The 13486-nt window shown below is 34.5% G+C and overlaps 1 protein-coding gene across 1 annotated transcript in view; it reads left to right on the forward strand.

The window, feature by feature from the left end:
- Nucleotides 1-13486, forward strand: part of LRRIQ1 (leucine rich repeats and IQ motif containing 1) — a 163940-nt gene that overhangs the window by 99679 nt on the left and 50775 nt on the right. The window contains 1 exon segment of the mRNA XM_036890021.2: nucleotides 3325-3426. Within this exon segment, the coding sequence (XP_036745916.2) occupies nucleotides 3325-3426 (102 nt within the window).

A 13486-nucleotide genomic window follows, 5' to 3' on the forward strand; every position in this document is an offset into this window, starting at 1 on the left:
ATATGTAGGTGATCCTGTGTTGGGTGCATAGATATTTATAATAGTTATATCCTCTTGTTGGACTGACCCCTTTATCATTATGTAATGTCCTTCTTTGTTTCTTGTGACTTTCTTTGTTTTGAAATATTTTGTCTGATATGAGTACTACAACTCCTGCTTTTTTCTCCCTATTGGTTGCATGAAATAAATTTTTCTATCCCTTTACTTTCAGTCTGTGTATGTCTTTGGGTTTGAAGTGAGTCTCTTATAGGCAGCATATAGACGGGTCTTGATTTTTCATCTCTTCAGTGACTCTAAGTCTTTTGATTGGTGCATTCAGACCATTTACATTTAGGGTGATTATGGATAGGTAGGTACTTATTTCCATTGCAGGCTTTAGATTTGTGGTTACCAAAGGTTTAAGAGTAAATCTCTTATTATGTATTAGTCTAGTTTAACTTACTTAGTATGCTATTACAAACACAACCTAAAGTTTCTTTTTTTTCCTCATTTTTCTTCCTCCTCCATTCTTTATATGTTAGGTATCACATTCTGTACTCTTTGTCTATCCCTTGATTGACTTTGGGGGTAGTTGATTTGATTTTACACCTGCTTAGTGGTTAATTGTTCTGCTTTGCTGTTTTATTTCCCCTGGTGATGGCTATTTAGCCTTAGGAATACTTCCATCTATAGCAGCCCCTCCAAAATGCACTATGGAGATGGTTTGTGGGAAGTAAATTCTCTCAGCTTTTGCTCATCTGAAAACTGTTTAATCCCTCCAAATTTAAATGATAATCTTGCCAGGTAAAGTATCCTTGGTTCAAAGCCTTTCTGCCTCATTGCATTAAATGCATCATGCCACTCCCTTCTGGCCTGTAAGGTTTCTGTTGAAAAGTCTGATGATAGCCTGATGGGTTTTCCTTTGTATGTGATCTTTTTTTCTCTCTCTAGCTCCTTTTAAAAGTCTATCCTTATCCTTGATCTTTGCTATTTTAATTATTATATGTCTTCATGTTGTCTTCTTTGGGTCCCTTGTTTTGGGAGATCTGTGCACCTCCATGTCCTGAGAGAGTATCTCCTTCCCTGGATTGGGGAAGTTTTCAGCAATTACCTCCTCAAAGACACTGTCTATCCCTTTTACTCTCTTCTTCTTCTGGTACCCATATAATGCAAATATTATTCCATATCGATTGGTCACACAGTTCTCTCAATATTCTTACATTCTTAGAGATCATTTTTCTCTCTGTACCTCACCTTCTTTGTGTTCCTATTCTCTGATTACTATTCCATTTACTGCCTCTTCTACTACATCTAATTTGCTTTTAAATCCCTCCTTTGTATGTTTCATTTCAGATATGGAATTTCTTAATAATTGAATCTCCATCCTGAATTCATCCCTGAGTTCTTGAATATTTTTCTGTACCTCCATGAGCATGTTTATGATTTTTATATTCAATTCTCTTTCATAAAGATTGGTGAGTTTAGTGTCATTTGGCCCTTTTTCTGGTGTTTGTGTTATTTTTGTTTGTACCAGGTTCCTTTGACATTTCATATTTGTATGTGGCGCCCTCTAGTGCCCAGAAGCTCTAGTCTCTGGAGCTGCTCAGCCCCTGGAGTGTTGTCAGGGCTTGCAGAGGATCAGCACTGGTGCCTGAGGGAAGGAAGGAGCTGTTTCCTGCTTCCTGCCTGCAATTCCTGTGTCCACTGTCAGAACCAGTGGGCCGAGCACACAGGTGTAAGCCTCTGTGCTCTGTGTCTGTAGCTGCCATAGGCGGTGCCTCCCCCTGACTGCCCTGACGCAGGGCAAGGACTGCCAGTTTGCGAGCCGGTACCAGCAGGCCAGGAGGACGGTGCAGCAGGCTGTGTGTCATAGTGTGGGGCCTTGGAACCGAGTAGCCACCCAGGGTGGATAGACCCATAAAGCTCCTGAAAGTTCCCAACCTGCTGGGCAGAGCACACCTAGACAACCTTGTCCACCTCTCCTTTCTCCCACGCAGCAAGCTCCTTGCAAACCCCGCCCCTTCAGCAGCCCTCTCACTGCTAGGAAGCCTCTCAGGTCACCGCCTTTCCTTTGTCCCAGAGCAGCCAGATGTGGATCCCTGTCCTCCATAAAAGGATGGAATCTCAGTCTCTCCAAGTATTCCACCTGTCTTAGCTTTCCAACCCCACTAATCTCCAGAACACCATGCCATGTAGGTTTGTGCTCCCAAAGCAGATCTTCAGGGCTTCGTGTTCAGCAGTCCTAGGCTTCCACCCTTCACAGCTCCATTTCTCTTCCCCCTCCTGTGAGCTGGGCGGGGGTGGGAGTGGGGAGAAGGGCTTGGGTCCTGCCAGATCAAGGCTTTGGTGCATTACCCTGTTACATGAGATCTGCTCTGTTCTCCAGGAGTATGCAGTCTGGTGCAGCCTTCTTTCTTGTTGCTCTTTTAGGATTAGTTGTATTAACTATATTTTTGTATTATATGTGGTTTTGGGAGAAGTTCTCTGTCTTACCTCTCACACTGCCATCTTGAATCCATCCACTATTTCCTTTTCTTACAGTTCTTTGCCAGCGAAGACCTTTTGTCTTAATTCAATTACACTAAATCTCCAATTCTCATTGCATAGAGCCATCCATTGCCAATTAAAAAGAAAATACTATGAGGCCCTAAATTTATAATCATCTATTTATTTTGTAAAATTAATAGATTTAGAATGCTCTTGGCTATGAAGAGTATGTGAAATTTATACATCTTTTTTGTTGTATAAATAAAACACATTAGGACAAAAGAGAAACCGTCAACTTATCTGTGAACTAATGAAATAATCTCTTTCTGTCTGTTCCTCATCCCATTAGTTGTCTTGCTTTCATCTCCAATATTTTTATGTTGCTTTCATCTTCAATATTTAGAGGACCAAAAAGTAGGGTGTATGGCTTTTCCTGTAATAATAACTTTTACCTCTTAATGCATTTCTGAAAATATTACTATTCCATAAATATCAGGAATTTAAGAAAGGAGCTAAAATAATAAATAGTAAAGCAACCCCACAAGTAAGATGATACCTAAATAAAACAGTTTATTTCCAGTTTAAGAAAATAACTGGAAAATTTAAGTGTAAAGGTTTTCACATTGTTAGTATTTCTTCTCTTTGTATTAAGTATTGGCTATGAGTTTAATCAGATAACCACGAATATATGAATTGTTGGCTACAGTTTCATATTATGAAGCTTTTAAATAGCATCATTCTCAGTTTCACAATCTTATTCAATGGGTGTTATTTTTTAATATTATCATTAAAAAATATGTAGCCATTTCAAAGAAGAAATGAACCAGAACTGAACTTTGTTTTGCTCTTTTTGTCTAGATCCCACTGTATGCTTGGCATTATTTAAAAACAGTGAAAATAAAGTTTTCGTTACAAAATCACCAAAGAAGGTACAGCCCAGAAGAGAGGGTTACTTTGAAGGTATGGTTTACTCCAAGGTACATAAAAAAGTAAATAAGTTAAAGATGGAAAATTGTATTTAAAATAAAATTTTTAAATCCTCCGTAGTCCTAAAGTACACATATGCAAGTTTATGTATAAAATATAATTAAACAAAAGTTAAAATATAGCTCTTGGAGCCAAAATACTAATTTTATGTATTGATTCATTAGCATACTAGTTTAGTATCTGTATTAATGTTTATATAAATTTAAATTCCTAATATATTCTTACGTGAAAGTCTTACAAATCTGTATCATTGGTGTTACTAATTTTATTTCAATTTTATACTGACAGAATATTAGCCTACATCAGTGGAAGTAATTGCATGGTGATAATGATACTCTAATATTAATTTGCCTTATTGCCAGTTATACACAAATTGCATTAAGCACTATAAATTAAACTCTGGAGTTTTAAATATTTTACTATATTTGAAGCTTGCCAACCCTCTCTTGGGATAAAGTATTTACACCTCTAAGTGGCAGATTACATTTCTGATTTCATCATTCAGAATTAGTTTATTTATATTTATATACTAATGAATTTAGATTATTAAACAGCAATATTTAAGTGTAGTAGAACAGGAAACATGAGTTAAAACAAGTTTGCCATTTCTTTCTATAATATTAAAATGTTCATAATTTTATCTGTATTTTGGGGTTGTAATTTCGAATAGGAAAAATAGAGTCATATATTTGAATGGACGTAAACTAGACTTTTTAACACTTTGTCTTCTTTAATCTTCTAGAATCTTTAATACTTTGCACATGTTAAATAGAGCTTAAAATTTATGCATCATCACAGTGTGGTTGAAAATAAATAATTTTAATTTATATTTCTATTAAGTAATGTCTCAAACTAAAGAAAAATTTGATGGAAACCAACTTTGTACTTTTCTACAGATACCCATTATGTATGTAAGAATGGAATACATGGGGTCTAGAATTTTCTTTTAAAGTATATAACATTAAATATTTACATAGAAAATAAGTGCAGCAAGTGTAGAAAATTACTGAAGTTGTTGGAGCAATAGATGATGGCATATGGAAGTTTGTTTTACCATTTCAATTTTTTTTAACATTTAAAATTGTCCATAGTAAAACATAAAATTTGATGGCCAGTGAAAGTGTCAAAAGTCAATATTTCAAAATATACTTAGGGATCAATACTTTAATTGAATTAAAATATATTTACAGTATAAAATAAGGCTTGTGTTTTAGTCAGGGTTCATTTCCTTGTTATAGTCTTACCTTCACCATTTTCCTGTTTTTAAAAGGAAGAACAGAAATTCTGCTAAAGTTGGTCACAACTCCGCAGATATTACCTGTTAAATAGGAGCATTGTTACTTTAGAAAGGAAATGCTTAGGAAGAAAATTAATTTGGGGCAGCTTTACCCTTTAAATTAGCATGCATCTCAGAAAAGAGAAATCTACCCTAACATGTTCTATTGTATTTTCTCTCATTTGTGCAATGAAGATATTTTACTGTCTAAAATAAGGTATCTGTGTATGGTATATTTACTGATATGTTTACTAATATGAAATATACTAGGAATAATTCAAATAAGAGATAGCTCAGTAGAGATAAAGTGGCCTAAAGAACACGGAACATTTTTTATGTGCTTTATGATATGATATTATGTATTTTTGTGTTCATCCCTCATATTTTAAACATATGAAATATGTTTAATTTACCCTTTTTTTGTAACCTCAAGTACATTTCTCATTTCATTAATTTCATTGAATAATCATTATGTTTGTACCATTTTAAAGCTTTTTTTTTTAAGCAGTGGACTTGGCAATAGTTGTACATGGAAGAACTTTTCCCCCCAATTAATATATTTACTTATGCCCCTTTTATTTTAAGGGGAAAAGAGCAAGGCAAAAATAATTTGATCTTGCTGTCCAAGTTGAACCTTATGTTACCTTTAACTACTGCTCTGACCTCACCCATCTCCTAGACTCACACTCTTTTATCTTCTGACTGGCCACAGAGGGCTAGTCAGCCTCCAAGTTAGTAACCTGACTCACCCCAGCTTCCCAATAGAGGGAGCATTTTTAAACCAGGTCTTACAAGAGACAATTTACATAATATAAAAGGCACCCATTTTAAGACTGCAATTCAATCAATTTCAGTGTATTTACAGTTATGCAACCATTACCACAATCTAATTTTAGAATGTTGGAAGGACGTTTTTTCTTAAAAATTTCAAATGAAATTAGTAGTTAGGTATCTTATCCCACAAGAGTGAGGGAGATCAGAATTAAATTTTGCTGTAGGTTTGGATTGGATGATTCTCTGTAGAACAGTATCTTAGCACAATGGCATGCTGACACTGTCATATAATTGCCTTAGTTTTGTTGAAGTTGGCTTATAGTATTATTTAACTACTACTTTCTATAATTCCCATTTATTTTATAATAATGTCAGATTTAAAAAAAATTAAATTCAAATCTACTTTTTTCTCCACTTTGCAATATTGCCTCTGTGGTGTTTCCATGATTCCTCTTATAAATTGTACTAAAATGCCTTGATTATTATTGTTGCCTTTTTTTGAACGTCACTAGCAGGACAGAGACAATAGTGCATATACTCTATTGATCCAGGCTAAAACTGCTTAAATTTGAGGGATATTTAATATGAAATGTCAAATTATACTTAATGATATGAGGTAAATAGTTATACCTTTTTAAGAGAACATGCTTTACAAAATACCCTTCTCTTTTGCCATGTTCATGAAATGTTGACAATTTTTGTTTAGCCGCTAGATTTAGATTTTGGCCTAATAAAGGCTTAGAAACCTTTGACCACACCTGTTCTCAGGGTAACCTCATACATGTGCAGTGTGTCAGATGTCAGTGAGTTTTTCCTATGAAACACACAAAGAGCCTGAGGACTTTACATATTCAACACTGGCTTCCTTGGTTTATTTGTTTATTTATTTAGTGTCAGGTAGCTGTTTCGGTATGCAACGTATTACCCAAAATCCCTCCTAGGGTTTCAATATCTGATCTTGTCTTAAGACACCGAAACATTTTTCTTGGTTATTACCTTGAAGATCTTTCACCAGATTTCCTTTTTTTCTGTTTCAAATGTTCAATTTGGAGCCCTGACATCACTCTTCTATAACTATTACTGCTATTAAGAAGAAGCTCAGCTTAATGAATGCAAGCATAGATTCTAGAGTTAGGGTAACGCAATTTGAATCTTATTTCTACCATTTATTGATGGTATGACCTTGAGGACATTACTTAACTTCCCTGTTTAGCATCATTTTTTACCTTTAAAATTGGATACTAGTAGTACTTAGCTGTTGGAGACTGCATGAGATCCTACTTGTGCAATGCTTGAAATGCACAATATAAAAACATAGCAAGTGCTTGACACCTGTATGTAAAAATGATTGGCAACAGTCATTTTTAAAGTATCATGTTATTTTTCTCATTTGCAATTGTTAGTATTTATGGTATTTCTCTAGGTACCACGCTAAGAGTTTTACGTACGTTCTCTGAGTCAGTCTTCTGAGAAACTCTTAAGAATATAACTGTCAACATTTTACAGATGACGAAACTGGTTTTGAATTTGATAAGTGACTTGCCCAAGGTCATATAGAGAGCAAGTGCCTGAAGGGAAATAGAGATAATTTCTTTATCAAAATAAAAGTAACAAAAAAAAAATCAAACACAATGCAGACATTTGAAGAGCAAAAGTTCTTAGGTAACCCTAAAATGTATACAAACTTAGCATCAAAATTTTCAAGAAAAAATAAAGACTATTAAATTAAGCAAAATTGTAGGAAACTAATAATCAATTTTGTTCCTTATTCCTTTCTCATAGCATGCATTAACATAAATTAAGAAGCAGTCTAGTGCCAACATAGTGATAAATCATCTGATTTGTGCCCTAATAATTAGCTGCTATCTAATAATATTATTATAAGGATGATCACCTAAGAACAAAATCTGACTCTAAGAATGACCTATTCAATAACTTAGTCTAATATTCAGATAAAATGAGAACTTCTCCACATAGCCCAAAAGTAAACACTATATTTTTGCTTTCCTTATTCCTCTTTTTATGTATACATAAATTAAATGACTTTCCTGTCCTAACCTGCTGACATTTTTTGTAATTTTCTACTCCTAAAGCCAATGCCACCTTCAGACTTCTGGCTTTGGCCAAGAAAGGAAGCTAAACAAGCCAGGAAAAAAATTGGATCTGGCCCAACAACCCTCTCAGAGAGTCAAGTTTAGTCTTAGCAACTCTATTCCCTGGGATAATTTTACTAGATTTTAAAGTCAGGTTTTCTTAATTTCCAGTCTGGTACTGTCATCACCAACATGCTTCCTATTTGTCCCCTTACAAAACTGAACATTTACGCATACCATATGTCCTTATACATCATAGATGTTCAAATATTTTGTATTAAATTTTTGAGTATTGAAGGCATTAAAAGACCTTTAATTTCTATAATTTTTACTTCAGAGCATTTCTAATCAAACCATCTTCCTTTGTGGTATTTTTTCTTTTTTTTACCATATGATTACAAGCATTTTCTTCTCTAGCTTTGTCTCTTTTAATACCAGCTTAGAGCACAGAGTCACATTATGTAGACTGTTTTAAAGTAGGTCTTGTATTTCCATAGTTGTGTAGAGTATTGCTAACAGTGCCAACATGATCCGGTATTAGCAGCTGCTAGAATAAGTGCCACAGTCAGGCAACCAAAAAATACAGAAGGCATTCTCTTAAGAAGAGATACTCATAATCTTATTTCTACTGAGCAAGACTCAGTATTAGTCAAGGTAGACATGGACATGAATTTTATAAAATGTTATCCATCAGTATCTCAGTTTCCAACAATCACTTTTCTTTGAATTACTATTTATTCCTACTAAACTTTAAGCTGCATGTGTTCCCTTAGAATGCACAGTCCTTATCATAGCACCTAATGCATAATTGATGCTTAATAAATGATTTTAGTGTACATAAAAATACAGAAAACCCTATCCTTAGATAGCATAAAATATAAAAAAGGCTGCAAGATGTTTTATAATGATTCTGAGCATGCTGCTTGCTTCCTTTGACAAATTGAACTCATTGTTCTATGCATTGCAGAAAATCTCTTCACTTGGCTAATTCCTGTCATTTTAGACAGTAATACCTGAATAATACTTTTCTGAATCTAGCTAGGAACACCACTCATTGTGTTCCCACAGTATCCTGAATAAAATTGTATTTACCATGTAATATAATGTAAGGCAATTTGATACTATAGCCTCTTTACTCTTGCCTGTTATCTACCATTTGTACAGGCATTGTTCCAAGTACTGTATCTACAGTACCTAATGAAATCCCCACAATAACCTTTTGAAGTAGGAGACATTTCATTCTTTTTAGAAAAGTGAAAACCTGACTATACTTATAACAAATTAAAGGTCAACAAGCAAAATCTTGTCTAATTTTTATATGTTCATTTTTTATTTCTCAATTTGACTAACAGAAAAAAGGACCTAGGGAATTTGGAGAGTGAGTTGAGGCCCCACTTAGATTCATCCTTTTGCTTAGAAATGCTGCCCTCTGCACTTTGCACAAATGGCTCCTCTCATTGTTTAGTTTGCATTTCTAGTCCTGTGAGAGGACTTTCCCTTACGATACTATCTACAGTAGCCCTTTTCTCTCTACCCAATTTCTCTCTCACAGTGCTTGCTCCATTCATAGTATTTATCTCTATTGTCTTATTTATTAACTTACAAACTGTTCTTGTATGATGTGTTTCCACCAAAATAATATAAATTCCATGAAAGGAAAGCCATTTCAGTCTTATTCACTATGACATTCTCAGCACCTAGAATAGAGCCAGGTATATAGTTGGTACTCAATAAATATTTGAATAAGAAAGATGACAAGTTCATGTGATATGCTGATAACTTAAAACTCCTTAAATATATTCTAGGCACTATCAAATTATTTAGTAATATAAGATTTGGAATCATTTCAGTTTTCTACAGAAAAAAAGTTTGATTAGGGAATTCAGTCTAGTGAAGCAAAAATAAACTTGTAATGTTTAAAAAGTTATTTATCTATGAATACAGGGGATTCAGGCAATGGCAATCCAGGGTCAGAGAGAAGCCATTGATTAAACTCTTTCTTATCCACATCAGTCATAAATAATTTGTGTTTTCTAATCTCCTCCCAAATACAGCCAAAATTGAACATGTATATTCTATTCCAAAGTGTACATTTATATGTACATATACATACCATATATGCCTTACATATATATGATGGTTAAAAATGAGAAGGGATTTCAGAGCTCTTAGAGTTCTTTGAAGTGAGCCATGATATGTAGATTGTGAAATATTAGTAGCTTATTTTTCATTAAAAAATTACAAGAGGATTACCATTTCTGATAATAGAAGACTATGTAACTCAAACCAACCCTCCTGCAGAGAACAACTTTAAAAGCTAGAAAATTTATTAATTAAAAATTTAATTGAAGTATTTGGAGAACTAACAAGTAAATAAAAAAATTCTGAATCAGGAAGAAATTCCAGAAGGCTAAGCAAAGCTTTTGATAATTTTACCAGTCTGGGTGAACTGAAAATAGACTTTCTACTAGCCTCTTGCCAGAAACAAGCATAAACCATCTCCAGAAAGAGATAACATCATCCCAAGCTCCAAAGTATCCCTACATATTTTCCTATACAATATTTTGGCACAAAGTTAAAAAAACAGACATAGAAGGAACTGAGACAACATCACTGAACAACACATGAAACAAGAAAAAAAGAGCCAACAAGATTTACGATAATGTAGACTTGAAAAGAAGCATACATAATAACCTTAGGGATATAGAAGAAGAAACTGAAAATTTCAATAGATATTAAACCTATAAAAATATCCAAATGGAAACTCTATAATTTGAAAGCATAATAACTGAAATTAAGAACTCAATGGATGGATTTTAACTATAAATTAATCAAAAGTGAATGGGAATTATTGGATTGGAAAACAGCTCTGTAAAAAATATCCATATGGAAGCTTGAAATGAGAAAGAGGAAAACACAGAAGAGAAGAAGAGACATGAGATAGAGTAAAAATGTTGATAGTCCAAGAAGGAGAGGTGAGAGAGAATTGTGCAGAAGTAGTATTTGAAGAGTTTATGGGTGTAAATTTACTAAAAGCAAGGAAAAACCTCAAGTCATGGATTCAAAAAACTCCATGAAGTGCAAAGAAAATATATGCAGCAAAAACCACACTGTAGCACATCATGGCAAAATTGCTAAAAATGCCAAAAACAAAGACAAACATTTTTAAAGGAGTCAGAGAGAAAATTGTATTATCTTCAAAGGAATGGTAATAACAAAGCTGGCTTTTTCATAGCAACCAGGAAAACCAGAAGGCAGTTCTGTATTGTGTCCTTCCTAAATTCATTGGTTGAAGTGTTACACCTCAATCTGACTGTATTTATAGTTAGGGCTTTTAAGGAGATGTTTAAAGTCCCTTAAATGAGGTCAGATGAGTGAGAACCTAATACAAGAGGACAGGTGTCCTTATCGGGAGAGGAAGAGACGTCAGCAGCATATGCATACAGAGGAAAGGCCACGTGGGGACACAGAGAGAAGGCGGCTGTCTGCAAGACAGTAAGAGAGGCCACTGAGAGACTAAGCTTGCTAGCATCTTGACCTTGGGCTTCCAGCCTCCAAAACTGTGAGAAAATAAATTTCTCTTAGGCATCTAGTCTGTGGTAGTTCATTAGGCCAGGCCAAGCTGACTAACGCACAATGTAATGATAACTTTAAAGTGCTAAAAGAAAATTAGTTCAGCCATGAAAGTCTATACCCAGCAGACCTTTCTGCCCCAAAAATGAAAGCAAAGTACTCACGCCACCCGTGTCCCCACCTGCTCCTTCTCTGTACAAGCACGAGGAAGGAGGAGGACACCCAGATTCCCAAGCGAAAGCTTCACAGAGAAAGAAAGGGAAGGAGAGTGGTTCTGGGAGAAGCCCGTGGCATCCTTCCTTTTCTGTGTTGCCCTTGCCCCCTGAGAGAGACCTCTCTGCTCACTTGTATGAGGTGCCCACTTACTTGATACTTTCCATATTTCCAGACTGGAAAACAATCCTATCAAGGTCTCAGAGAATTATTACAGAAAGTCCCTATGCAATAGGAACTTTAGTTCGAGCATTAGTCCAATCAAGTACATTTTTCTATTATATAAAAAAGGCTATGTGAGATGATGAAGTAACAGTGGATTCGATTAGTACTGAAAAGACAGGTTTGAATCTTGCGTAGATATTCACTAGCTGTATGGTCCATGTCTTTGTTTTCTCATCTGTAATTAGGAACACCAATCCTTACTTTTCCTGATGTTTTGAAAATTAAATAATATTACTCAATAACTAATATTAAGTATAATTTAAATTTTAAATATAATCTAAGATATTCCAGATAAAGAAGATGAATCTAGAAAGCCTCACTAAAACTTCAGGGGGGATATTAAGACACATACTAACAAATGTGGGACTATAAGGAAGTGGCAAAAGCAATATAATTTTTTGACTAGAAAGTAAATATATGAGTAAAAGGAACTAAAAGCTTCAACCAGCAATGAAATATGAGAATTATCTCAAACTCAAAGTTTGAGGAGTTGATGGTATTAGGTCCTCCGGAAGTGGTTTGAAGAAGGTGATAAAATAAATAGGTCTGGGTTACCTTTGCAAAATTCTTTAATTCTTTAGGTAGGATAAAACAGAGTCCCTGGAGTCAGGAACATCATTGACATCTTGCTAAAACTAAGAAAAGTAAGGGTGGATATACTAACCATTAAATGCTGACGCCCCAAGCCCTTCCCCTACTTCGCTTCCAGAAGGCTGATAATCATGTTTTTTAATCAGCTTGAGTGGCCATAACAATATAACATAGACTGGGTGGTATAAAAAGCAGAAATCAATTCCTCACAGTTCTGGACACTGGGAAGTCCAAGATCCAGATGACAGCTAATTTGGTTCCTCATGAGTTTTGTTTCTGGCTTACAGGTGGCCTTTCCTTGGTGCATGCATATGAAGAGAGAAAGAGATCTCTCTCTTCCTCTTCTTATATGGCCGCTAATCCCATCATGAGGGCCCCACCCTCAAAACCTAATCTAATTGTAATTAACTCCCTAAGATCCCATCTTCAAATACCATCACACTGGGAGTTAGGTTTTCAGCATAGGAATTTCAGGGAGACAGACATTCACTCCATAGCACCAGGCCATTAACACCTAAGAAAGAAATTAGATGAGTCTTCCCAGATATAATTATTGGTCCAATAGTAAACATATCAATATTGACATCAGGTTATTTCCACTAAAGGACTCAGGTAGGTCACTTTAAGGTGAATTTCTCAGATGATAGAACTCTCAAATTTATAGATCTCCAATCTAAAATGAAAGAACACAAATGAGTATTCTTTAACATCTGAAGGAATTTTATAACATAAAAAATAGAGAAAAAAGTAACATAATAATAAACTTGAACAGACACTATACTAGGTGAAAAAATATTTTAAAATACCATGAATATTCTTGTAGATAATAAGATTGTGTCCATGAAATAAGAATGGGGTATTATAATAAAAAAGAGAGAGGTCAGAGAACTAAAAATTTGGAAATAAAATCAAGATATCATAAATGTAAACTTGACAGGCGATAGTTAGAAAACAGTGTTAAAGAAGTTTTCTAGAAAGCAGAGCAAAAATACAAAGTGATGGTAAGAAAGTGATAAAGAAAAATACTTAGAAAAAAAAAAAGAACATAAAAGTACAGAAAAATATATTGATGAGACAAAACATAAAGAGACTTAGTCCAGGAGGTTGAACCCTTGATAAAAGAAGATCCAGAAATAAGTTATCAGGGAAATCATTCCAAAAAATTCCCCAAACTAAGATATACCAATTTCCAGGTAAAGAGGGTCTATTGAATGAATGAAAATAAGGCCCTCTTTGTGGCACATCTTATAAAAATATCATAAAATCAGAGACAAAGGAATGTGCCTAA

The sequence above is a fragment of the Manis pentadactyla genome, chromosome 10, assembly GCF_030020395.1.
Source record: "Manis pentadactyla isolate mManPen7 chromosome 10, mManPen7.hap1, whole genome shotgun sequence".
In the NCBI taxonomy this organism is placed as follows: domain Eukaryota; kingdom Metazoa; phylum Chordata; class Mammalia; order Pholidota; family Manidae; genus Manis; species Manis pentadactyla.